This window comes from Sceloporus undulatus, chromosome 6, assembly GCF_019175285.1.
Source record: "Sceloporus undulatus isolate JIND9_A2432 ecotype Alabama chromosome 6, SceUnd_v1.1, whole genome shotgun sequence".
NCBI classification, from domain to species: domain Eukaryota; kingdom Metazoa; phylum Chordata; class Lepidosauria; order Squamata; family Phrynosomatidae; genus Sceloporus; species Sceloporus undulatus.
In genome coordinates, this window is record NC_056527.1 from 103,440,501 (window position 1) to 103,468,185 (window position 27,685).

The window sequence follows — 27,685 nt, forward strand, 5'->3', positions numbered from 1 at the left end:
CGCTCGCCAATGGGAACCACGCTCTCTTCCGACCCGGCAGCCAATAGCGCCTCGGCTTTCATGAGAGAGCGCGGCGCTCGGTTTCCATGGTTACCAATCCAGGCTGTTCCACCTTCCCTCCCCCTCGGGATAGTTTCCTCGCCTGCTCTGAGAGAAGCGCGAGGGGAGACGGTTCGGTCTCTCTCACGGTTGCCATGGTTACCAGCCGACTTCCGTTTTCTTGTCAGTGTCAGCTCCGCCCCACAGGCACCGACATCTTGGCTGTCTCCATGGCAACCCTTGTTCAAATCCTGACGTTAACATTTTAAACCCAATAAACACTACAGTCACTCGCTATTGTTCGCTATCGTTGCTTTCACTCTGAAGTAACAATGGCTCTTCTCTTCTTCAGGCGTCCTTAAAGGGGTGGGACCAAATGAACCCCTGTGACATAGCTCCACACCACACTGCAGAAATAATCCAGTCTGAGGCCGCTTTAACTGCCCTGGCTCAATGCGAGGGAATTCTGGGAACTGTAGTTTTGTGAGACATTAGCCTTCTCTGTCAGAAAGAGCTCTGGTCACAACAAACTACAGTTCCCAGCATTCCCCAGCACTGAGCCAGGACAGAGAAAGCCGTCTCAAACTGGATTATTTCTGCAGGTTTTGTTTTGGACCATAGTCTTAGGCTTTGTCCACACTGCAGAAATAACCAGATTTGACACCACTTTAACTGCCATTGCTCAGTATTACGGAATTCTGGGAATTGTAGTTTTGTGAGACATTTATTAGCCTTTTCTGTCAGAATGAGCCACAATTCCCAGAATTCCATAGCATTGAGCCTGTAGTTACATCCACCCTGAATAACCCAGTTTGAGACCACTTTAACTGTATTGGCTTAATGCTATGGCATTCTGGGAACAGGAGTCTGTTGCAGCAACTGTGGATACAGCCAGTGACACCATTGCTTTCTCATGGTTCAGTGTACACCAACTTTGCTTCATGGCCAAAATTAATTAAACATATGTGTAAAATTACATTCAGGCCATGTGTCCTCAGCCCTCCATGGATTGACAATATTCCAAAAAATTAAATTCCCAAAAGCAACACTTGATTTTGCCACTTTATATAATAAGGGACAACGTATTTCTATGCCGCTGTATTGAATAGGACTTGAACATCCATGGATTTTGGTATCCAAGGGATCCTGGAACCAAATCCCAGTGGATACCAAGGCCCTACTGTATAAAGTGTGCTATGAAACACAAATGGATTTTGTGTTTAGATTTGGGTCCCATTTCCAAGATGGCTCATGTATAGGCAAATATTCCAAAATCCTAAATCCAAACCACTTCTGATCCTAAGACTCAACCTGTACATACATAGTATAAGCGTCCCAGAGAAGGCATTTGCTGCCTGGCCCAGCTTTGGAAAAACAAGGCATCACAAGACCAGAATGGGCAGCTGTTGAGCTAGTCTTCCTGGAGAGGCACGAGTTGTTCAAGTTGCACAACCTTTTTTGACTTTGCATCCAGGGAAACCTCACAGCATTGCATTTCCCTCCTATTCCAGGGCTATGTTTAAAGTTTCAAGATTGTTGGACTGAGAACAGCATAACCATGACATGTCCTAACTGCGAAGGAGGACCAAGGGGCTGCAAAATGGAGGACATTCAAGAAAAACATAGGACATTATAAAATAAAAGCTATATAGACTCATATAAATATAAATTCCTTCCATATTGTTTATTTACAGCTATATTATATATATATATATATATATATGCAGTCGGACCTCCACATTTGTGGCTTGGACTTTTACGGATTTGATTATTCACGGATTTGATTCATATGACAATAGAGTGATGTTGGAGGAGCTAGAGACTCCTAGAGAGAGCACTTCTCTAGGCATCTGTAGGTTCCCCAGTGAAATTTCATGGTCAACGTCTAGCAGACTTTGATCATAGAATTGCCCTGGATGACCTAGAGATTCCTAAAGAGGTGTTCCTTCAGGTGAATATATATATATATATATATAGGTATTTTATTTGCAGTTTTCCCACTTTCACGGCGGTGCTGTGCCCCTAAACCCAGCAAATGTGGCAGGTCCACTGTACTGTATTATTTCTTGAAGGGGAACAGCAAACATGGTGCTATTCAATGGGCTTCTTACTCAAGCTCAAATGGAGGACATTTTGGAATTTTTTCTGGACAGTAGGTTGAAAAGGAGGACATATCCCAGAAAAGGAGGACATCTGGTCACCCTGAGCAGGTTTCTCACTTCTGCAAAATTTGACCCCCTCCACCCAAGTCAGCTGCCATCACCAACTTGTGTGTAGTTGGTGCTGTTTTGTGTCCAAAGAGTCTGCTGTTAGTATATAAACAGTGACTCACAAAAGTACAATATTTGGTGTTGTATGCCAAGTGCTGCAGGCTTTATTTCGGAGGAAGGATCTGGCCAAACCACCTCTGAATAGTCCTTGCCTTAGAAAATCCTATGAAATTCATGGAGTCGGCATAAGTTGGCAGGTGACGTGAAGGCGTGCACATGCACGTATACACATGCATGCGCACACACACGCACACATTTTGTTTTACCATCACTGACACAAAAATGGACCCACACATTTTAGAATGAAATCCCTAGAGCCACAACAAAGAACACATAGGAACAAACTAGTTTTAGCAATTTCCAAAGTGAATCAAGAGTGTCTGCCTTCAGATGCTGTAGCACTGCAGCTTCCATCAGAGCCATGAGAACCAATGGCATGATGGGAGATGTAGTTCAACATCTGGACAGCCACAACTTGCCTATCCTTGGGCTAAAGCCTACATTAGTCCTATCTAGAGGATATTGAAATAAAGGGGTCTCGAATTACTCGTGACTAACAAGCTTCATTGATTTCACTGGGTCTATTTTGACGTACTGTATTTAACGTTTCATCTCCACCAGATGATCTGTAAATCTAGTCACTCTATCAAAGAAGCCACTCCAAAATACTGCTGATACCACCACTACCTGCAGTATGGATTGCAGCAAAAGCCAGAATAGGGTACAGAATAGGGTACCCTGATTAATAAAAAGTCCAACCGGTAAGTCCTGACTCCACTATATCATACCCTCCAATGTCTCATAGATAGCAATAGCATTTACATTTCTATACTGCTTCATAGTGAACTCAGCACTAAGCAATTTACAATCTATAAGCCAACTGCCCCCAAGCTGGGTACCCATTTTACCGACCTACAAAAAGATGGAAGGTTGAGTCAACCTTGGAGCCCTGGGATTGAACTCACAATGTTGTGACTGCAGTTCCAGCATTTAACTGTTGGGAGAGGGTGTGTGTGCGTGTGCATGCACCTTCAAGTTTGCCACTGAGGCTGAGATTATGTGACTTGCCCAAAGTCTTGCTTAGTCCAGTGGGAAGGGCAAGATTTTGCCTCCTTGTCTCTCTTTTTCCCCCACTGAGTTGCTGCAAACTTCTTCTGCAATTTTAACTCAGGCTGCAGAAGTTGAAGTACATTGAGGACCAAGGAGGAAAGTGGGAAGAAAGAAACTGGGACATTTTAAAAGCATATGAAAAAGTGAGATGGCAGAAATGTAATTGGGACTGTCCTTGCCAAACAGGGACAGCTGGAAGGTGTGCCAACAAGCCCTCTTCAGGCATTTTGGATGAGTGTTTACTAAAAGCATGATAAGTTGCACACTGGCTCAGTCTTTTTTATCATGTAGGTATGGAAGGTACTTTGATGAAGTAGAGGACTCTCTTCTCATCTGAAGTATAATGCTGAAAAAGCAATATACTGGATTTATGGGAAGCTTCAACACATGGGGAGGAGCTCCCACTACAACGTTCCCTTCTACATATACAGAGTGATGGAGGTTAAAACACTGTGCTCCCAGTCAACAGTAATAGTTCAATTGTAATAGCAGCATTTTGCATAAGCAAAGATGCAAACTGGATCTCTCTGTTCTCAAGAGGAAGCCATAAAAATATATATTTTGTACTTCACAAAATTAGGTTAGAAATGATAGTGACTAAGAACATGCTGGAGCCAGAATGGCAGTAATCTGAGTGCTGAGTTAGGATTCTACTGTGCCATGGAAACCCATTGGGTGACTTTAGGCAAGTCTCACTCTCAACCAAGAAGGTGACAATCAGGGATGTAGCCGGGGGGGGGGGGGGCTGGGGGGCCGGGCCCCCCCCCTCCATTAGAAAAATGAATGGTGTGTGCTGCTGCGCCGCCGCACTCAAGCCCCATTATAATGGTGGCACTTAGTCTGGACCCCCCCCCTTCCTAAAATCCTAGCTACGTCCCTGTGACAATGGCAAACTTCCCCTGAATTAATCTGGCCAAGAAAATTCTACAAGAGGATTGCCATATGTTGGAGCAGCCTTGAAGGCCCATAACAAGTTAAACAATATGGAACAGTGAGGGGAAAGGGCTCAGCTCTATGTGCTAAAGTGCATAACTTTTTAAAACACTGTCCAGATACTGAAAGACAAGACAGTTCCTGCCCACAAGGCAAGCATACAATGTAAAGGACATAATAAAAAGGGAAAAGAAACAGAGGAGGAAAGCAATGAATAGAGCAAACTCTTTCCCTGGTATCAGGCTGGTCTTCTCCTTGCTATGATGTTACAGTAGGCGCTTGGCTGGGGTTTGGTTCAAGGACCCTCCATGGATGCTCATGTCCCATAAAATATAGTGACACAGTAAAATGGTTTCCCTTAGATAAAATGGCAAAATCAAGGTTTGTTTTTTGGAATTTTCATTTATATTAAGAATAGAATAGAATAGAATCTTTGTTATGGTCATAGACCAGCACATATATATCTATATTTTTAATAATTTCAAACCATGCATGCTTGAATCCATGGATATGGAGGGCTGACTGTATCTCACGGACTGAAGAGGGCAGAGCTTTCCAAACATTTGATGAACTCTTAGTGCCCTTTAGTTTAGTCCCAGAGCTGAGAGAGCATAGGTGCAAAGTCCTTCACTCTTTAAACATGACAAATAGTCCAGACACATTTTAATGGCTAATTTATTATAAGCTTTCCTAAATTGTATCTCATTTCACCAGTTCCGCAAAGACTTATCTTTTTAAAAAGTAGTTTTTCACTTTTTTTTGAAAACAGAACTGTAAGCTTTGCTCAACACATTAGACAAGTCATTGCCCCTATTCCTAACTCACTCCACCTTCCTTTCACGTGTAGCCTACATCCTATATTCCTGACAACTAGTATACACAAAATGTAAAATTTTAATTGGCCTCATTTCCCCACCGTATTAAGAGGGAAACGCTGAGTACACTCTTAAAGGGACAATGGTTTAATACTCTGTACAAAGTAACAAACCTAAAGGAAAGAATTCATGTCCTCCAATAATGTAACATTGGTCCAAAACACACTGCAGAAATAATCCAGTTTGCGACTGGTTTATTTGCCCTGGCTCAGTGCTAGGGAAACCTGAGAATTGTAGTGTATTGTGGCACAGATGTGTGACAGAGAAGGCTAAATGTCTCACAAAACTACAGTTTCAGAATTCCCTAGATTATCTCTGCAGTGTGTTATGGACCATTGTTATGCTTCAGAATTAGATACCTGATCTCAAGGGGACATATGCCTACATGAGTGGACTGCAATCCTCCTCTGCTGTCACCAATTTAGGAGAAACATAAGAGAACACAGAAGGCAGGAAATATAATAAAATTAATGCTTTTGCAGGACTATCCCCCCCCCCCCCAATAGTGGAACAAATGGAGTAGAGAGGATAAGACGGTGACAGCCAAAGACAACAGGTTCTTGTAAGTCTAGTTTTGCTTTATTTGGAGAACAGGATTTTTAATTTAACTCTTTATAAGTATTGTGTGCTGTTTGGTCAACACTGGCAAAAAAAAAAAACCCAGGGAGTGAATGTACTGAGTAAATAAATAAACAGGGTACGGTAAGTATGTTATTTAGTTTTTTTAAATAAATTTTATTTTATACATACCACTGACATCCAACAACTAACAACATTGAAACAAATAAACATAACAAAAACATTAAACAAGTTACAACCACTCTTGGTACTTCCTTAAACAAAACCTTACACCAATGCATACATTTTCCTTTCTTTCCTGCGCATCTTGTTTTAAGCTTGTGTAACCTTAAGTCCTCTCCCCATCATATCCTTACATGCTCAAACCTTCTTATGGCTTTTTTTAAAAAACTAACATTTATTTCTTACTCTTCTCCATTCTTTTCATAATGTTGGGAAATATAAATATAATTTCCCCATTTCATCCTTATATAATCATATACTTTATTCCAATCAGGTAGGTATTTTAGAAAAGTTGAAGAAAATCACTGTAGGGAAGTCATGGACAAATAATGTTGTGGACCTACAACTCCTAGAATCATGCTGAGGCATTCTCAGATATGTAGTCCAAAAAAATAAGTCTTCCTAGCTTTACAGACAAGCTTGGCTTTTATATAGGTACAGTAAACCAGGGGTGAGCCTCCAAATGATGGCACTGCATATGACATCCTATTAGCCAGCACAGCCACTTGTGAGACATCACAGAGTTTCTTGCATCAGCTGGAGCAACATCATTTCCCTTCCTTGTGCCAGATAAGATGGCTGCATAATCAAAAGATGACATCTTCAACAATGAGCTTTACAGTCTGCACATGTGAACTGCAATTTGTTTTAACTTTTAAATGCATCTCTTTCATTGGAGGGGTATGCTTATTCTTTGGTTAGAAAGGATCTTGAACATGATGTGTAGCACCTATAGAGATTTTAGAGGCTCATAGAGACCTGGCATGGAATAGTTGGGTTTAAGCATACACAGCTTCCACGCTGTGGGCACCTCTACATAAAGGCAATGAAGAAAAAGAGAATGGACTCTATACCTTTGGTCCATACTGCAGAAATAATCCAGTTTGAGATGGCTTTAAACTGCCCTGGCTCAATGCTAGGCAATCCTGGGCGTTGCAGTTTGTTGTGGCACCAGTTATCTCTGAAAGAGAAGACCCAATGTGTCACAAAACTACAGTTCCCTGAATTCCCTAGCATTGAGTCAGGACAGTTAAAATGGTTTCAAAACTGGATTATTTCTGCAGTGTGTTTTGGACCTCAAATAACAAATGGAAGAGAATTACTGATTAAGAGAAAACAGAATTACAGGAATCATGGGACTGTGGCATCTTTGAAGAGATGGCTTCTAGCTCCACACTTCAATGACATCACCAGACTCCATCCCTAATTCTTCAGGGGTCCAAGTTTCTACCAATCTCCGTCCATCAAAATGGAAGACAAGTTTGCGCCTACCAAGACCCTGGGCCTGGCGGTAGCGATTCATGAGCACTTGCAATGGCTCCCCCTGCAGGAAACAGAAAAGACAGCTATAATACTCCCCTACTCAAACTAGGTATCTTTTTTCTCAACCACTACCCCTTTACCTTCTGGACAGTTATCTCCATTCGGGAGTTTTTGTTATTCCCTTGTACTCGAAGCTGCAGGTTTCCAGAGTCATTGTTCTCACTGCTATTCGTTTCAACAATACAATCTGGAAGATATTCAGGAAGGAACATCTGTACCACATCTTTCCTCCAAGTTCAGGAGAGTTTATTCACTAATTTCCCCAAATTTTATCTGCAAAACTACACTGTATGGCTTTAAAGTGGAGGATAGCCATGGTCACCTGGTGAGTGGTATGGCTGCAGAGGAATCAGAGGGAAGCAAAACTGGGAAACACCAATAAAAGGACAGAAGAAACTAGAGGCATGTCTAAACATGCCCAATTTATGAATTTTACTGGGTAATAAAGGCCCATGTTTCAGCCTGTATATGCTCTCAGTGCAAAATTCAGGGGCAATTTATAATGTAATTTCAAAAAATGTCTGGAGCACATGATGTGTGCTTACATATGCCTACGGAAAACCCAATTTTCATTGGAATAATTTTAAGAATGATAATCCTGAACTCATACCATTTCTCTGGCAGTACCAAAGCCATGTGCAATAGAGGTCACACGTCAACCTATCCTTTACTGGGCAACATCATTTATTTATTTGCAAAAAGAAATCGGGCATTTGTTCAGTGAATAGTGTGATGGCCTTGAGAATATATATGGGCTGAAACAAACTGTTTTTTTAAAAACCAACAGAACATACATAAATTGAACAACTTGAGACATGCTTGTAGTTTCATCTGTGCATAAGGCTTTGAGCCACTGGCCATGCTGGCTGGGGACGACAGCAGTTCTAGTCCAAGGCATTTTAGGAACACCAGTCTGCAAGTGGGAGGCTGCTGTAACTACCAGATCACATGCTGGCTCTCACTACTGAACAGGTTTTCAGAAGGAGTGAGAGAACTGGAGATAAAAGGTTGTTGGCAGGGAAGAATAGAGCATTAACAATGGTGATGGCAGTAGCCATGACATTACTGCCAGCTCCCAGGTTCTTGAACTACCTACCAAGGAGCAGAGGTAGTCTCTCCCTCTAGCTCTTTCACTGGCAAGCAAATACCATTTTCATTCAGGCAGGCTTTTAACAACTGACCTCACTTGCGCCAGAAACATTTTTAACTGAGTGCTATATCTTTTACAAGGCTGTTTCAAAATTTACCCATTTTATGTTTTAATTTGGATTTGTTCTATTAACTATAAGCCACACACTGAGTTCTATTCTTGGGGAGAAAGTGAAATGTAAATTGAATATATATGTATGTGTGTGTGCACATATGTATAAATATAATGAGCTTTGAATGCCTGAAGAATGCAGTGGAAGAAACAAGATCCCATAACAACTTACCCACAATATCAGCCACACCCAGGCCTAGTCCACTAGGAGTTGCATCAGCTGCAAGTTCTCGATCACGGTGCAGGAGAAGTATTCTGTTTGGGTGAACCTTCAGTGTCTGTCCCATGTGTTCAACCACCCTCTGAAGGGGATCTGTCTATGGGGTGTGAAGGTAAGAAACACGTTGGAGAAACACCATGATCAGTACCTGTTTCTAAAAATAAGGTGTGTGTGTGTGTTTGTGTGTGTGTGTGTGTGTGTATCAATCCCACTGATATGTAGGCATGAAAATAGGGTGTGTGCAATAACTGGACCTTCAACAAATGTCCATTCCTACTTTAAAGATAATCTTACGGTTGTCTTCTGTTAGTTTTCACTTACTGTCAATTGCCTAAAAGGCCTATTTTCAATCAGAAAGGAGAGCTATCATGTTTTAATCTAAGTATGTGCACAACATTATTCATAAAGCTCACAAAACATGCACAATTTTACATGAGACTGCTTACAGAGATCAACAAGCTGGTTGGATGTGTGGGAAGAAAAATAAAAGTAAAAAAAGTAGATGAGAACCCCATATCTACTAGAGCCGAAAAGGATTCTGGATAGGATAAGGACCTGTCTACAGTGAAGATGGATAAGCGTGAGTGCAGACAAAAAGAAGAAAGGAAGAGGAAGTCCTGAGTGGTGAAAGCAAAACTGAGGTGAAAGGTGGCTGAGGCAGGTCTCAGGACAATAGAGTGAACAGTGAGACATAGTACCATACGGACTGAGACTCTGTAGAGATCAGCTCGACACCGGACTTTCAACAACAATTCCTGGGACTCAGAGGGCTCAGTAGCATCAATCAGAATCACATCATCACTGTCTGCTTCTGTCCCCACATCCTGCAAACTGTTCTTGGCAGCTGAGAGAGAGGAGGTCAGACTCTCAAACCTCTGTTTCAGGATTCTGAGGAGGAAAGAAGGAAAGAGATGAGTGTGAAATCCCAAAATACAAAATCTGCATGAAAAGAGGTAGAGGGGAACTCTTTATGCCCAGACACATTCCTTACTGAAAATGGCTCTGAATATCCTAGGCCAGAAACTAGAGTAGCCTTCCCCAAGGCTGTTGCCCTCCAGGTGTGTCAATCCACATCTTCCCCAGCCAGTACTGCCAATAGACAAATTTTGTTGGATGACAACTCCTCCAATCCTTTGCCATTGGCTATGTTTGCCTGAAATGATGGGAACTGCAGTCCAACAGCTCAAGGACCACACACTCTTTCACTGCCCTACTGTGTAAGGCTTTGGGTTGAGTCATTTTATGCCTCAAAATCCAGGTTTTTAAATATGAACAAGTCCAACTCATCTTGCCTAAAATTGTTGTGAGGACACACATACATTCCTGAGATGGTTCACAAAAGCAGATGATGTACAGCTGACATGGGGAACATGTGGATCTCCAGATGTAGTTGGGCTGCAATGCTCATAAGTTCCAGCAATCACAGACAATGGTGAGGGATCATAGGAGTTTCAATGCAGCAACGTTTGGAGAGTCACATGTCCCCTATGCCTCGATATCACCTTTTAAATCCCAAGACAAATGGCAGAACAAACTTCTGATTCCTTAGTCAATTTATGAAAGCAGAAATAAGGGCTCCTGATCAATAGCCTCCTTAACTGAAGCCTTCCTCCACCACCACCACCACCAACAACAACAACACCCAAACAAACAAACAGTTCCTCTAGCTCTCCCAGAAAACCAAAAAAAGCCAAATCAATTGAAGAACATGAGTACACAACACTGGTGCAACATAGCCATAGATAAATTGTACAAAAAGTAGCTTGGAACACTGACTGTTGGTTTTGCTGTCCAGTTCACAGGAGTCCCTTCTATATATGTGTTTTCCATCTTATGCCTGCCGAACCCCCTCTTAATTGGGACAATTTTGAGGATCAAAATCCTGGAGTCACACCATTTCTCTGGCAGTACCAAAGCCATGAACATGTATTAGAGGCCTCAGGCCAACCTGTGTGTGTTAGTTGACACCACTGGAATGTGCCACAGAACTTACAAAACATCTTTTTTGGAACTACAGCCCCAGAATCCCACCAGCAACATTAGCAGTAGTGTTAAACTGATGGGGCATAATCCCCAAATGGTAACTTTTCCAAACTCTGAATAGCTAGGTGTAAGAAATGATCCACAATTAATATGGATAATGCTTTCCATTCATTTCACTGCAGTTGTCTTGTGTTATCTCGCTCCCCTTATAGAGAATACTAGACTCTTACTTGTCTGTAGGACACTTTCTTCTTGGCCGTGGTGGTGGAGGAGGTGAGGGCGATTGAGTTTGACATCTGAAGAAAGAACAGATACAGGAAGGTTATAACTGAGGAGTCTAAACCAGTGGGATGCACAGTGAGGAAAAGAAATACCCAAACCTTGTATTCTCTGAAATAATCTCTGTTTCTTCTTTATCTGATGTGCTGAGGACCTCAGGCTCAGGAGACCGTTTCAGAGACTCAGGGAAGAACTGGAGACTCTTTTGAACCTGTGCTCAAGAGGTAAAAGAAAGAGAATAAAGAACTCAGGACTCAAAGTCTGCTAGAAAGAAAAAGGAAAGAAAGAAAGAAAGAAGAGTAGTCACTTGAGGACATGGGAAGCAATACTGGTAACCGGTCCAGATGCTGGACTTCAGAAGAATGCATTAATCACAAAGAAACTAGACTGCCAGGATTGTTCACTTCTTTCCCACACAGAATGCAATGATGACAAGGAGGAGATAACATATCTAAAATTACATTAAAATACTAAAGAAAACTTTGGAACTATGTCAGATAACCAAAGGCAAGCCAATGACGGAAGCACGGATTATGAGATGTTTACAGCAGTTTATGCAAGAAGATGCTTTCGAACAGATAGAACCCCTTTTAAAATGACCCCTTTTTATAAGTGTTATCCAGTAATCCAATTTGGGATTAGATAAAGACAAGTGTTCTGAGAAAGGGGACTTTGTCAGGGACAGAGGCTTGTCCTGGAAGTTAAACCAGTGTTCTGGAGCTCCCAGATTTGAAATAGCACATTGATTGAGGATATAATGGGAGACTGAAACTTCAGAGTTAACAGAGGGATAGAATCAAGTTGTCCTGAAGAAAATCAGCAAGACATTCAGAGAAGGAGGAATGTTTGAAGACAGATATCCTGGATCCATTTAACCTTCTCAGTTCTAAACATGCCATACTTAGCTATTCTGACTGTTCCTTCACAGAAGTTAGTATTCAGAACTCTGGCCATCCAGACTACCTTTCTTTGGATGTGCTCCAGAACTAGAAATTTGGGGGGAAAACATAAAATCTAACTGATCCCAATTTTACAACAACCTTGGGTGTAATTCCTGTGACTCTGCATTCAAAATAGCTATGTACTGTATTCTCAAACATCTCCTTAACTATCCTGGATTGTAAACTCCTTCATTTGCTCTACTGGTAGCAGACTAAACATGACTCCTGTGAAGGAAGACAGAGGCAAAACAGAAACTGAGTAGTTCTCTTTCCTCTGCACCTATTCACTTTGCTATCTCCCCCATTAAGCAGGCTTACTTTTCTTTGTTCTGCTTGTTTTGAAAACACAAAAAAACCCTCCCTTTTGTTTGCTTATAGCACCTATTCTAGGTCCCAATTCATTTTAAGTCTTATTTGAACCACCCTTACAGGTTCGGGGTGTTTATAGTAAACACAGAACTCCTGGATTGTCTTCTGCCAAGCCATGTGAGGAAAATGTCCAAGTGAGAGAGGTGGGCTAAGATGAAGAATGGGGTGCAAACACATCCAAACCTCAAGAAATGGGGAGGGGAACTAATACTGGTGGGTCTTGAGCCATTGAGTTGCCAGAACAGAAAGTGAAAAGGGCTCTTTTACCTTTACTGGCTGCGTAGAAGTAGGAATTTCAGGTGTTGCTTGTCACCTGCTGAAATTCCCTCTTCTCTCTTTCTCTTTCTGTACAGTATGTGTCTTCAAGTCATCTGTTGACCCCCATAAATTTCTTATGCAATTTCTTATGTGTTTTCTTATGCAAAGGCTATTCAGAGGTGGTTATTATTAATCCCCTCTGAAATGTAGCCAACAGCATCTGCTATTCCTTCATGGTCTCCCATGCAATCATTAAAGCCACAGGTGCCACCTTAATGGGCAGAGTCAGCAACAGAGTTCAAGAATAAATGAATTTCTGTTAAAACAAACAAACAAACAAAAACAAAAGACAAAGTGCCTTTATGTTGTTCCTGATTTATGGGGTATTCAGTGAATACAGATCACAGAATCCTTCATAGAGAGGACAGACAGAGAAAAGTGTATATAAGCAAGAGTTGTGGGACAGGAAGTAAATGGATGTTATTTATGTATCTTTTGTAGTTAAATTATTTCATGTAATTTTATGGTAATATGTTATAATGTTTATTATACTTTTGTTTTCTGATGATTTGTTTCCACCAAGGCCTGGCCTCCAGAGTTATTGTCCATTGCTGAAACCACTACATCATGCTGGCTCTCAACTGTACATAGCCTATATATAAAGCATAACACTTTCAGTGTTGGATGATGACTCTGCAGACCAGGGTTCAGTTCCTATCCTGACCATAGAATGGGTGACCTTGGGCAAGTCACACACTCTCAGCCTCAGGGCTTGACATTTACAGCAGTGTTTCTAGCTTTCATTGGGTCACCTCCTCCATTTTACTTCAATGCCTTCCATCTTGAGCACTGCTAAGCATGGATTTAGATTTACAGGAGTGGTTCTTAAAGCTTTCATTTGGTCACGTCCTCCATTTCCCCTCAACGTCCTCCATTTAGAGCACAGCTATACATGAAGTTCCATTTATAGGAGTGGCTTTTAGCTGTTATTTGGTCAGGTCCTCCATTCTGAGCCTGACTAAGCACCATGGATTTACATTTATGGGAGTGTTTTGTTTATTCAATGATAAATAACAATATATTTATTTATATTCCGCTTAATCACTTGGGGTCATTCTTTAGCTTCTATTTGGCCATGACTAGGAAGGGGAGTTAGTCAGTCAGCTTTTGTCTGGCTGTGTCCTCCAATTCCTTTCCCCCTCGGATGTCCTCCATTTTGAGGAGGGGGTGCCTTTGCCCTCCATTTTGGGGTCGACTGAAGAGGAGGAAGTGTGTGAGGGTCGGGAGCTCCTCTCGAGGTCTCCCTTCCTTCCTCTCCCACAGACCTTGCTGGAGTAAACGGGGACGGCGGGGACGTCGCTGATGAAGAGGCGCCTGCGCTTCGGGAGAGGCTTCCTAACGGCCACCTCCGGCTCTGAGTCGCTGCTGCTGCTGGAGCAGGGATCTGCCTGGGAAGGGAAAGAGGGGAGGCGATCGTCACTCCGCGCCCCAAAAGCCCCGCATCTCCCGCTCCTTGCCTCCCGCTCTATTTACCTTCTCCGCCATGGTTCCACTGGGTCCTTCTCATTGGCTAACAGCCACCTGGCCCCGCCCCCGAGATCCTATTGGACGCCACCTCTCGTCTCATTTAAATGTATGCGGAGAAAGGCGCGGAAATATGGCGTCAGGCACCTTCGCTGCGCGCTAAGGACCATGGGAGTTGTAGTTTTTTCCTGTTCCCCATTTTCTATTATTACTACATCATTATCATCATCATCATTATTATTAATTAGCCTCCTTTCTCCTCATACAGGGGACTCAAGGCAGCTAACAAAATTTAAAATAGAACATGTATTTACTTGTACAAGTATTACTTCAAAAAGGTCTTCTATTATTATTATTATTATTATTTGCCTCCTTTCCCCTCATACAGGGACTCAAGCTAACAAAATTTAAAACAGTACAAGTATTTACTCAAACGGTTCTTGTACTACTGTTGTTGCTGTTGTTGTTTAAGAGTATTTCTACCCTGCTCTTTAGCCACAAAAATGTCCAGAAGGGTTGTGTACTATAATTTTTATTGTTTTATTTGTTTAGAGTATTTATACCCCACTCTTCAGCAACAAGGGTGTTGTACTATTGTTGTTTTTGTTGTTGCTGTTATTTCATTTATTGTTTGGTTGTTGTTAGGTATCCTCGAGTCGATCCCAATTCATGGCTACTCTTATGTGGATGAAACATGTCCAAGATCCCCCTGTCTTCAACTGCTCTGCTCAGGTCCTACAAATTCATTCCTGTGACCTGTGTTATTGAGTATATCTATCTGGCTTTTCGTCTTCTTCCCCTTTTCCTGCTGCTCTCCACCTTTCCTAGCATTATTGACTTTTCTAATGAGTCAAGCCTGTGATGATGATGGTTCACTTAGGGTCCGTAGACAGGCCAAAATAAAGCTGCTTTGGGTCACTTTGGAGGTATGCTGTTTAAATGATGCATGCATCCTAGGAAGCTGTGCCAAAGCCATGCTCCCGTCCTAAGGACTGGAGCATAGCTTTGGCGCGGCTTCCAGTCTCTTAGGATACATGCATCATTTAAACAGCATACCTCCAAAGCAACCCAAAGCAGCTTTATTTTGGCCTGTCTGTACGGATCCTAAGTGAATCCTAGAAAGCAAGGCTGCTGAGTCCATGAGGGGTCATGCTAAAATATATTGGTTAGTCTGAGCAAGACTCTTCCTTCCTCTTTAGTTATTGTAAGATTGCTGCCACATTGCATAATTAATGTCTTTTAACGCCACTTTAACCATCATGGCTCCATCCTATGGAATCCTACAATTGGTAGTTTGTCGTGGCATCAGAGCTCTCAGACAGAGAAGGCTAAATATATCTCAAAACTACAAATCCCAGAATTCCATAGCATTGAGCCATGGTAGATAAAGTGGTCAAATGTTCAAAATCTCTTTATTTGTACAAGGCTTACCTGAACTGGTTTCTTCATTTTACATATGCATATTGTTAATACCGAATAAAAAGTCTGCTGAAACATGTTCAACTCTCCTTCTTTTTTGTGGAGTAAGATTCTAACCCTATTCTTTCTGTTAATTCTGCATCTGGTACCAAATTTTCTGTTAAATATGCCCAGGCACCTACCTACTTTTTCTTAACTGGGGTGTACCAGTATTTGCCAAGCAGCTTGCCACAAGAGGGAACTAGAAATACACAAAATCAGTTGGCAGACTCTCTTGAGTCCCAGAAGACAGGAGAAAGATTGCAGAACACTACGCAGATCTAGAGAGCCAGTGTGGTGTACTGGTTTCAGAGACTTATTGCATAATAAAAGAAAGCCAGAACGGAGAGTGAGATTAGCAGCTTTCTCCATGTCTCTCTGCACGCCACTGTAGCATTTCCATTCTCTTCCAGAAGGAATCAGTCATAAAAGCGTGCCTTTTGTTTTTTCAGCACGACCATCTCCTTCAGGAAAAGAACAGAAGTGCTACAATGGCATGTGGAAAGTTATGGAGAAAGCTGCTAATCTCTCACTGTTTCAGCTTTCTTTTCTCATGTGCTCTGAGAGCATTGGAGTATGACTCTGGAGATGAAGGTTCAAAGCCCCATTTGCCCTTAAGTAATCTACCCCTTGGCCTCAAGGTTATGCTCATAGGATTGGCAGCTTGTGTTACCCCTGGATTGAATTCAGACAGCATCTCTTGAAAATGACCTTCTCTATTTGGCTCAGGTCCAAAAAACATTGCAGAAATAATCTAGTTCGAGACAAGCAAACAAACAAGCTTCATTTATATACTGCTTCATACCACCTAAGCAATTTCTAAGTGGTTTACAACTGTAAGCTAATTTGCCCCCAACAATCTGGGTACTCATTTTAGCGACCTAGGAAGGATGCAAGCCTGAGTCAAGCTTGAGCCCTTTTGCTGGTCTTGAACTTGCAACCTTATGGTTTTGAGTGAGTGGCGTACAGGCATTTCACCACTGTTTTAACTGCCCTGGCTCAGTATTAGAGAATCATGGGGATATCGGTTTATAGTGTGCATCAGAGTTCTCTGACAGATAAGGTAAAATGTCTCACAAAACTACAGTTCCCAAATTGCCTAGCACTCAGCCAAGGCAGTTGAAGTAGTTTCAAATTGGATTATTTCTTCAGTGTGTTTTGGACCTCAGTGAGCAGGAGAGCAAGAAGGTGCGTTCAGAGATGATGCATTACTATTCACAGCTGCAATACATGATTTTATTTAAATCATATCTGGTAAACATGGAAACAGGTCTATGAGACGAAAGACACAATACACAAGAGAGGAAAAAAATTAATTGCCGGAAAAAAAGATATGGTAACAATGGTGAAAACGTCAGTGGAGAACAACAGCATAAATAACGTAGTTTCACCTACACTGAAAAACTTCAGTGAAGATGAAAGTATCTGGTGAAACTGGCTGTTACATACAAGATTTACAACCTGCATCAGCCAGAGTTTGATTTTTATATTTAAGTTGCTAGGTCAGGACCATCCCAGGCTCTGCGATTTAGAGAAGAAGTGATCTTAGGAGATGGGGCCTTGTGATGTCCTCAAGCATAATACACTGAGCATCACCCACAGTTGCGCAGAGCATGTCATTCAATCAAGTTTCCCAAGATTTCAGTCTGATCCAAGTTTTCCGATCTCTGCTTTGATCAGAAAAATATAACGTTATATTGTAACTCCTTTTTTTGTTTTATTGATAGATGGCACATATTCTCTGCCTAATATAGGATGATAAAAATATTTAATTCCTGAGCCTTTAATACGAGTTTCTTGGAAACAAATCCTATCTGATGTTTGTTTTGGTAAAAAAAATGGCAAACTTAACTTCATTTTTGGGGTGAGTTTAGTCCTCTAACATTCCATGAATACAGTCTAAATCCATTTTTACTTCGTTGGTACGTCATTGTCCATGAAAACACTATTCCATGAATCCATAGCTATTAAAAACTGAACCAAATTTAATGTACAATATCAAATACAACATCAGATCAAATGGCAGCAGGAAAGAAAACAGAGTAGCACTGAGCTTTAAAAAACATCATAACAACAAAGAGAAATCAAAGTCTATATATGTGAATAAAAAAATATATATTCAGAATATAAAATGACTATCAATGTTTTTTTCACCATATAAAGCTAATATCAATGTTCATTAAAAGTTTGGACCAATAAAAAGGCTTTATCAATTGATAAGGATTTTAAGTATGATGGCTATAAACCATTTGGTGTGGAGCAACCAGCAGGAAGATAATATCACACTCATGCTCCACCTGTGGGCTTTCCACAAGCATCTGTTTCACCACTAAAGTCAGGACTATGCAGCTGCTGAGATTTCAGCACCAAATTCTGAGACCAAGGGATAACCCCTTGTGATGTTAACAGAAGCTGGGAACTTGTGATGTTTACAAGGGACAACCCCTGAAACATAAAATATTAAGTAACAACCACAGTTGCACAGAGTATGTCATTCAAACAAAACCACCAGATCTACACATTGGGGTATCCATTAGGGTTTGGTTTCATGACCCCCCCTGCCCCCATCCGTGGATACCAAAATCCAGGGATGCTCAAGTCCCATTAAATACATTAAATACAGTGACATAGTAAAATAGTGTCCCCTGTATAAAGTGGCAAAATCAGGGTTTGCTTCATGGAATTTATATTGTTTTTGAACATTTTCAAGCCCTGGATGGCTAAATCCATGGATAAATAATCCATGGATATGGAGGGCTGACTGTACACACACATATACACACTGTACACATACATATTTTATAGCTATCAAGTGAGTATGGATTGTATTATTTAAGTATAGTCTCGTATATTGATTATGGCTATTTGTACATCCCCCTCACCCCCCCCCCCCAAATATCCTTGCAGGATACAGATTCCCCAATAGGATCTTGTCTCCTGTCTCTAAACAGCATGAATTGTGGTGGAACAGGATATCATGGTTAAAGTTTTTTTACATTATGTCCAAGATTCCCTAAAGACTCTCTCAAAATGCTTTAACTGTTACACACAGCAACTGCTTAGAATGCACACTAGTTCAGGGAATGTATGGTTTTAAAATTAAAAAGTCCAATTTATATCATTGATTTAAACTGCCTCCATCTACCTTCACCACAAACCCAGACAGCAACTGTTCCTCCACATCTACTCAGGAAATGTCATCACAAGGTCTAACCACATCTCCCACAAAATTTGAGGTACTTTCACTTGCTTATCCTCTAACATGATATATGCTATTCTCTGTCGACAATGCCCTTCAGCACTCTACATTGTGCAATCAGGCCAGTCTCTGTACTAGAGGATAAATGAACCTAAGCCAGACATAATGAATGTGAATACACAAAGAAAAGTTGCAGAACACTTCTGTCTTCCTGGGCATTCCATCACAGACCTCAATACAGCAGTCCTTGAAGAGGGAGGCTGACCCAGAAGAAGAAGATTGGAAAGAGAAACAGCAGAACTGGAATATACACTCATCCCTCCATTTATGCAGGGTATACGTTCCAGACCCCCCACCCCCTGCAAAAATGGAAATGTGCATATATTCAAAGCCCATTGACTATAATGGGCACACGCTCCTGCGCACATCATTTTAATCCATCCCCGCCTTGCCGTTGCAAAAAGAGAGACTCCCCTGGTCCGCAAATTAGAAGGGACCACTGTATTTACAAACACTAGTCTGTCAGCAATGAGATGAATGCTTTCTTGGCACGCTACATATAATGTTAGTCAAATCCTCAGACCTCAGGAGGTCTTCCTTAGTCAGTTCATCATTTCCTTTCTGGTTCCCTGCCAATATTACACCACATTTCAACAACACCCACCAATATTCAAATGTATCTAGTCACCTTGGCTTTAGGCAACAGCCTTTCACCTGCCTTTGTCCTACAACTTGTCACGCCACACCCATTAATTTTATACTTCTATTGCTGTTCACATAGCCTGCTTATAAAGGTTCAAATTCATAGAATCAAGAGTTGTATGAGACCACAAGGGCCATCCAGTCCAATCCCCTGCCATGCAGAAAAGCACAATCAAAGAATCCCTGATGGCCATCCTGCCTGTTTAAAAACCTCCACAGGAGGAGACTTCTCTACACTTCAAGGGAATACGTTCGACTGTTGAACAGCTTTTATTGTCAGAAAGTTTTTCCTAATGTTAAGGTGGAATCTCTTTTCCTGTAGTTTGAATCCATTTCTCCAGGTCTCATTCTCAGGTGCAGCAGAAAACAAGCTTGCTCCATCCTCATAGAATCGTAGAGTTGGAAGAGACTGCAAGGGCCATCCAGTCCAACCCCCTGCCATGCAGGAAATCACAATCAAAGCATCCCAACAAATGGCCATCCAGCCTCTGTTTAAAGACCTCTAAGGAAGGAGACCCCACTACACTGCGAGGGAGTGTGTTCCACTGTCGGACAGCCCTTACTGTCAGGAAGTTCCTCCTAATGTTCAGGTGGAATCTCTTTTCTTGCAGTTTGCATCCACTGTTCCGCATTCTAGTCTCTGGAGCAGCAGAAAACAAGCTTGCTCCCTCCTCAGTATGACATCCCTTCAAATATTTAAACAGTGCTATCATATCACCTCTTAAGCTTCTCTTCTCCAGGCTGAACATCCCCAGTTCCCTTGTCGTTCCTCATAGGGCATGGCTTTCAGACCCTTCACCATTTTAGTCGATCTCCTTTGGACATGCTCCAGTTTCTCCACATCCTTTTTGAATTGTGGTGCCCAGAACTCGACACACTATTCCAGATGGGGCCTGACCAAAGCAGGACAGAGTGGCACTATTACTTTCCTTGACATTCCTTCAAACATTTAAACAGGGTGATCATATCACCTCTTAACCTTCTCTTCTCCAGGCTAAACATACCCAGTTCCCTAATTTGCTCCTCACAGGGCATGGTTTAGACCTTTCACCATTTTGGTTGCCCTCCTCTAGACATGTTTCAGCTTATCAACATCCTTTTTGAATTGTGGTGCTCACAACAGGACACAGTATTCCAGGTGAGGCCTGACCAAAGCAGAATAGGGTAGACCAGGGGTAGGCAACCTGCGGCCCGCCTGGTCCTGCCGCCGATTGGCCTCTCTCGTGAGGGCGCGGGGCCTTTGGCCTATCAGGAGGAGGTGGGCAAGGGAGGGCAAGCGGCAGGCAAGCAGGGCAATTGTCTATAGAAGCTTCAGAAACATGCATTTATATTAACATTTTTTAAAAATCAGCAAATTTTTTCACGTGTCCTCCATGTTTAAAAAAATGTCCTCCATTGGGAAATTTTTGTCCTACATTTGTCCTGATTTATTTATTTATTTATTTATTTTAAAAAATTTAACTATTTATTTTTTGGCTTCGGCCCCCCAGTTGTCTGAGGGACAGCAACCCGGCCCCCGACTCAAAAAAGTTGCCTACCCCTGAGCGGTAGACGTATTACTTCTCTTGAAATCTCTACACTATAATTCTATTGATGTAGCCTAAAATTGCATTGGTTTTTTTAGCTGCTGCATCACACTGTTCACTCATGGTCAAGTCTGTTCCTGAACACTTCACTCCACGCATCTGAAGAAGTAGAGTGAAGTCTATGAAAGCTTATGGTATTAACGTCTTTCGTTCTCTTGGTTAGGGTGCATCTACACCATAGTAATAGTTCAGTTTGACACTACTTTAAGTGTTGTAGCTGTATCCCATGGAATCCTGGGGTTTGTAGTTTTACAAGAATTTAGCCTTCTCTACCAAAGAGTTCTGGTGCCTCACAAAACTACATGACTGTTAGAGTGGTGTCAAACTGCATTATTTCTACAGTGCTACAATATCCCTTTGTTATAATACCCCTTTTGCATATCCATATTACAATACCCCTTTTGCATATGAAAAAAAATTCTTCATTTGCTTCTATAGCATTGAAGTAGAAGTCTCATGTGGCTCTTCTGTCCTGTCTTTTTGCATATTCTGATTATGCTGTTTGTCACCCTTTTCCAGGTGGCCTCTTGAGGAGCCTAGCCGAACGTCAGTCTTTTCTGTCTTAAGCTTTGAAGTGTCCTGATTCATCTCCTCATCAGTATTTTTAAGAAGACCTTCACTTTTGCTTCCTGGAACTGTTGTGTTTTTAGCTGCAAACAAAGAGAGAAAGAGTGAACGCGGCATCCCTGAACTGCTTCCTGCAATTGTGTGTGCGTGTCTTCACATTTCCTGTTGACTTATGGTAGTCCCGTGAATTTCATGGGATTTTTAAAGGCAAGGAATACTCAGAGGTGGTTTTACCAGTTCCTTCAAATGAAAAATAGCCTCCAGCACCTGGTACTCATTGTCAATCTCCTATCCAGGTATTAATCAAGGTTGACCCTGTTTAGCTTCCAAGATCAGATGGGATCTGGTGCCTTTAGAGCATTTATTTGAACTCTGCTTTCTAATTGTGGCTGGCCTCTGGTCCATACTATCAATATTTACTCTGGTCCAAAGATCTCATTCCTTTCAACTCAGCTTCATGTATATAGTACTTTATCCTGGTAGCTACAGAATGGACACATACATGGAGTCCAAGTGACTGAAACTTTCATGCAATGGAAGTTAGTAGTTCACATTGTAAGTATCCAGTTATCAACTAACACCATTCACAGAAAATTAAGGAGCTAGAAGGGACACTGAGAGCCATCAAAGGCAGGAATGGTTGACTGGGGAAGGTCTGGAGGCCTTACTTATGACCTTAGGACACTCCAGGGGCCATGGGAATTGCAAAAAAATGGGAGAGATGAATTGGAAGTGGCTGGAAATCTACTTCTGGTTTTGAAAAATGAAATTGGTTGAAAGGTGAATTGCTAGTCCTGGGGGATTTCAGGGGCACAAAGATAGTTTCAGGAATCTTGGGGAGTTGAAGGGTGCAAAAATAGCATTTTATTTCACACACACACACACACACACACACACACACACATAGTACAAGAGATAAAAAACAAATAAGCAATCCTATTTAAAATGCTAATTTAAAACAGTTTAAAAACATTTAAAACACAGTTTTGAGAATACATGCACAGTATTCTGTATTAAAGACCCTTCTCCAATAATTGGTTAACAACTTTAAGGATACATGTGACCCAAAAGTTGAATTTTGTCTGCCCCTAATCTAGGTCACTTCCTTGCCACACCTTAAGCATCCCTTCACAATCCCGTCCAACTGTAAGTGCAGACTCACCTTTATTTTTAAAGATGAGTAGTACTGCTCCAGCTCCTAGAACAAGTCCCGAAATGAATCCAATAATTCCATACAGCCAAGAAAGATGTGACACAGAAGTCTCTAAAGTGGATGAGTCTGTTGGACATAGAGAGATAACAGTGGAGCAAGCTGACTGGGAGGTCTGTTTCTTCTCTGCGCTTTGGGAAGACAGGGGTGTGTGATGAGTAACATCGCTTCCCTCACCTTTTGGTTGCAAGAGGACTTCCTTTTCCTGTGGGATAGCCAAAGATTCATGCTGTACACGACAGGTATAAGTGACTTTAACATCCACGTCCAATAGGAAAACAGCACTCTTAATGGAGAATGTGCCATTTGTCATGGTCTTTGTCTCAGTCTTGAACAGCTCCTGTGGTATCCCATTTCGCAGCCACTGTATGTTAATTGCGCTAGGGTAAAAGCTGTTGACTAGGCATTGGGCAGCACAGAATGTCTTCTCTGATGGCACAGTAACCACCTCAATGATTGGTTGAGCTGCAACACAAAGAAGGAAATTTGAGGTCCTCCTGGGTGTCACACAACATTGGAGTGTGCAAAGTTCAAGCAGGCTCCCTGCAGATCTGGCAACAGCCATCATACTTGAGGTGTTAAGGAACATAAAAGCAGTGTCAATATATCTAAAGAACAATGTACATCTTAGTTTCAATGCACCTCTGTCACAACAGAGCTGATCCATAATAGGAATATGGGACCCAGAAGAAAATCCTATGAAATTCATCAAGTTGCCATTAGTCAATAGGTGACTTGAAGGTACATATACATGCACTGGGAGCTGAGCAGATGTCCTGGAGGCTTTAGGGACTGCAAAAAAGTTTGAGGGGGGGGGGGGTTGGTTACACTTTCCTCATCCTATTACACAATCTTGGGAAAGGTCTTGACTAGATAGTACCAAGCTGCATTAAGTGCTGTGTGGAACCACTGTTGCATTCTGTTTCTAGCTGATTGAATAAAAGCCATGCCTCAACTGGGAAGCAACCATTGACTTGGTAGATTTTTTCCTTCTTATGCTGGTTTCCTCAGAGAAGAATAATGGAATTGGAATTATAGAATTGGAATTGGCCATCAACTTCAACCTCCACTGATTGCAGAACTCTGGACCATCGCCAGCAAGACATACTTCAGGCTCTTTTTGAAGATATCCAGAGAACGAGAACCTTTCTAGCTAATTGGTTCCATTGCCAAACTGCTCTTACCATCAAGAAATTCCTTCTAATGTTCAATAAAAAGTACCCTCCTGTAACTTAAAACCATTAGACCTAATCCTACCCTCTGCAGCAGCAGAGAATAAATCTGCTTCCAGTCATGAGAATCATCTCACCAGGTCTCTGTTATATCTATGAATTCACATTTTCTGCACTAGGATTTCAAGCTTATCTTGCTTGATACCCATACTCTATGGATTGGTGTATAGCCATCAAGTTTGGGTTTGTTCCTCATTTATTAATTTACTGTGAAGTTTTCTCCCTCAGCTTCTCTACAATTTACTTCCTTGTGTTTAGAGAGCCTTTGGTCTGAGCTATCATCTCCAATCCCACAAGGATTCTATTTAAAGTGCTCTTGATCAGATTTGCCATGCTATTACCAGAGATGTTCTACCAAAAACAAAGGGAATCGCTTACCTTGTACCTGCAGCTGAAAATTTTCTCTAAGTGGCTCTTTGATTGCTTTGTGATTGACCTGGCAGGAGATGGTGGCATTGTCATCAATAATTTGTGGTATGAGCTCCAGTACACTCTCTGCATTGAACAGCCCCTCAGGGGTGAGATGAGCAATGACCTGTTCTGGACCTTTCACAACCTTGCTGTCTTGCAGCCATGTCACAGAGATATCACCAGGATAAAAACCAGATGCCAAGCAGGTCACATTGCTTGGTTTGCCCAACTGTAGTTTTGTGGGGCCATGCGTTAGTTGTGGGGGAACTGAAAGCAGAGGAAAGAGTTAGAAGATCTTATCTTCTGGCAGTATAGGTAATACCCTCTTCTTACAGCATAGAAGTCTTTTTTTCCCCCTGTCCTCCTGACCCACCCCTACAGAGTCAACCAGCAACAGAAAATGCAGAAAAAGATAAATGACATATAATCATATAGTGCTTGAATGTGGCACAATAATAAGAATAAGGACAAATCTGGTAGACCCACAGCTAAAATTTCACACCCAACATCCAGTGCAGGTCTTGACCTGCCCAAAATGCCTAAACTGCCAAAAATTGTAACTTTTGTTCCTGCATCCAGGCTGGGAAAAAGGTACTTCAAGCAACCAAAGTGAGATAAAGCAGCAGATGGAACAACATGGGAACCAACATGCTGAGAGTAAAAACAGACACAGCTTTGTGTCAGAATGCAGAGGTATGTCGACAAACTAGGCTCTGTCTGTCTAGCTTGGAGGTAACATAAAGTCCTTTGAAACAAGAGTGTGGTATCTGTATTGCTGACTGAAATTGCTGTCAGCCCCCCAGCAAGCACAACCTATTGTCAGGAACAATGGGAATTGTAATTCAACACACCTGAAATTCAAATGTTCTCCACACCTAAAACAACGTATTTCCAAATTTTATGTCAAGTGTTTTAAATTGTTATACCCCAAAGTGCTTTCAGTATTGCCAGTGGGAAAGCATTATCCACAGTCACAATTCCTTTGCTCCCCTTACCTTCTACTCTCAGTTCCACCTTGGCTTCTGCAGTGTCAGGGACATAGATAACAGAACAAGTATAAACACCATCATCCGTATCTTGTACATGTGGTAGCAAGAGAGTGGCATCTCCCTCCTGTTCCAGCTTCTCAGTTGCCATCTGTGCCCCTGTCCTGTTTGTCTCAAATTTATCTTCATACGTAGCAATGACATTTGAGCCCTTCAACCAATTCACAGCCAGGCTTTTTAAGTCTATGGGCTTTGGCGTGCCAGAGATATGACAAAGCAACATTACATCAGAGCCTGGTTTGGCATGGATTACAGATGGAGAAACTGTGACCCTCAAACCTGCGCCTGAAAAGGATAAAGAGAGGAGGAATACTTAAAGCTAGAAGGACAAACTGAAAATCTGTTTAGGACAGTTATTACCTTAATGCTGGGTTCTGGGGAGGACGCCCTCAAATTAATATGTTTTCAGAAATTTTGGTGCTTAGCTCAAAGGAGAGATATAGTTTGACTGGGGCAACAGTAGTCTTGGGACCAGCCAGCTATACTGTGTCTGAATCACAAAGAACTCCAGAGGCAGGTTTTCAAATGGGAATTGTATTTTATTAGGGGATTAAAACAAAGCGCACACAAGCACACGGTTCATACACATGCACAAGAGCTAACAAAATCAAAGGTAGGAGAGGTGAATAGGCATGAGGCTTTGCTAATGATAATATACGCTTGACGTAGATCATGAGTCCAATTGTTGAGAAGTCTGGAACAAAAAAGGCTCAATAGCTGCTGTGGGATGGGGCTGAACTGGCATATTGAGGAGCCTGGCTTAGTAAACCAACAGAGTGTATGCCTGCTACTAGACCAAGACTGAAGACTGGCTGGTTTGCTAACTGTATATATAACCCAAATTGTGCCTTGGGAGGCTTGAAGAGACTAAGCGGCAAAACAGATGACTCCGAAAGGGCAGCATCATGCCACCCCTTTGATTGCCGGATCAGGGCCACGGCAACCGCACACCGCGCACCCCAATCCAGTGTTTTTCCAGCTCAAAAAGAAGCAGCAGAAAGCTGCTCCTTTCTGAGCCAGAAAAAAAGCCAGTTTTGCCACCATGGTGGTGGCTTTTCAGCATTTCTGTGGCAAAGCACATGTAAACGATGTGGCGTGTAAACGCCATGAAGCTGTTGCACATGTGGTCCGAGCAGCATGGGTGGCATGACAGTGTGCAGCGTCTAAATGCTGTGCTCAAATACCACCCCCACACTGGTGCAAAGGGACAGTCTGCTTTGCCCCTAAGTCGCTTTAGAATATTTCCCAGACGGAGGAAGAATGGTCCAAAATATGTGGTCAGCCGTGTGGCTTCCCTGTGGTGTGGAGGCGCTGTGTCAGGTGCTGCCCCCATCTGCTTTGCTCTCAAGTCGCTTTAGAATGGAGGAAGAATGGTCCGAAACTGGATTGAAACCGGAATTGAATGCAGTGGGTGATTGGCGTGAATATCTCAGACAAAAGGGATTAGCACACCGGCTCTCAGGTCCTTTGTCTGACCATGTGCTTCCAGTCCCATTCCTTAGTCATAATCCCTTCACCCTCTTGAGGCATAAACAGATTATGCTGGAAATTCTGATGATCTCATCAAGGTGGGTGCCCTCCTGGATCCAGATTTCTAACCAGATTTGCCATGTGCACACAGGTCAGGCGTCCGCAGCAGGGTCACATCTAAGTCCCCCACCAACGCTTATTAATTTTATAGCAAATAGAGATGGGTGATCAGGGGGCTAAATCTTGGGGTAACACAGTCACACCACATGGGTTTCAATTTAAACCAATTCAAATATTATGATTCTTCCAAACAGCCATAATTCTGTGAAGAGGACACGACACCCTGAATAGGCCCCCTATCACACTATGGGCATTACCACATCAGGATGCTCCAGCACTGTATTCATGCAATTTCCCCAATGTGATTATAATGCTATGAAAATACTTATTTCTCATTACTTTTAATAGCACAATAGTCCTTGCTTTGTGACAAATGTTTCTGGCCTCAGTTTTCCACACAATGTACATTACCCCAGCCTCTACATATGTGGAAGATGCACAGTCAAGTCTAACACTCCACTAGGCATGTGTAGCTCCTCCAGTGCAATTCTGTGGTCA

At 42.0% G+C, this 27,685-nt stretch overlaps 1 protein-coding gene and 1 gene segment (V, D, J or C); both read right to left on the reverse strand.

The window, feature by feature from the left end:
* Nucleotides 1-6,982: 6,982 nt before the first annotated feature.
* LOC121935135 (nuclear factor of activated T cells 2 interacting protein) lies at nt 6,983-14,274 on the reverse strand. Its single transcript, XM_042476299.1, has 8 exons — nt 14,196-14,274; nt 13,988-14,110; nt 11,196-11,305; nt 11,046-11,111; nt 9,531-9,720; nt 8,785-8,929; nt 7,432-7,538; nt 6,983-7,352 (listed from the first exon to the last, which is right to left on the reverse strand). The coding sequence occupies exons 1-8, from the start codon at nt 14,205-14,207 to the stop codon at nt 7,194-7,196; spliced, it is 912 nt and encodes a 303-aa protein (XP_042332233.1). The 5' UTR covers nt 14,208-14,274; the 3' UTR covers nt 6,983-7,193.
* A 6,827-nt stretch (nt 14,275-21,101) lies between these two features.
* The window catches only part of LOC121934438, a 10,026-nt gene continuing 3,442 nt past the window's right edge, over nt 21,102-27,685 (reverse strand). Inside the window, 5 exon segments of the C gene segment in view lie at nt 21,102-21,781; nt 22,861-22,977; nt 23,086-23,373; nt 24,519-24,818; nt 25,547-25,882. Coding sequence covers nt 21,564-21,781; nt 22,861-22,977; nt 23,086-23,373; nt 24,519-24,818; nt 25,547-25,882 — 1,259 coding nt within the window.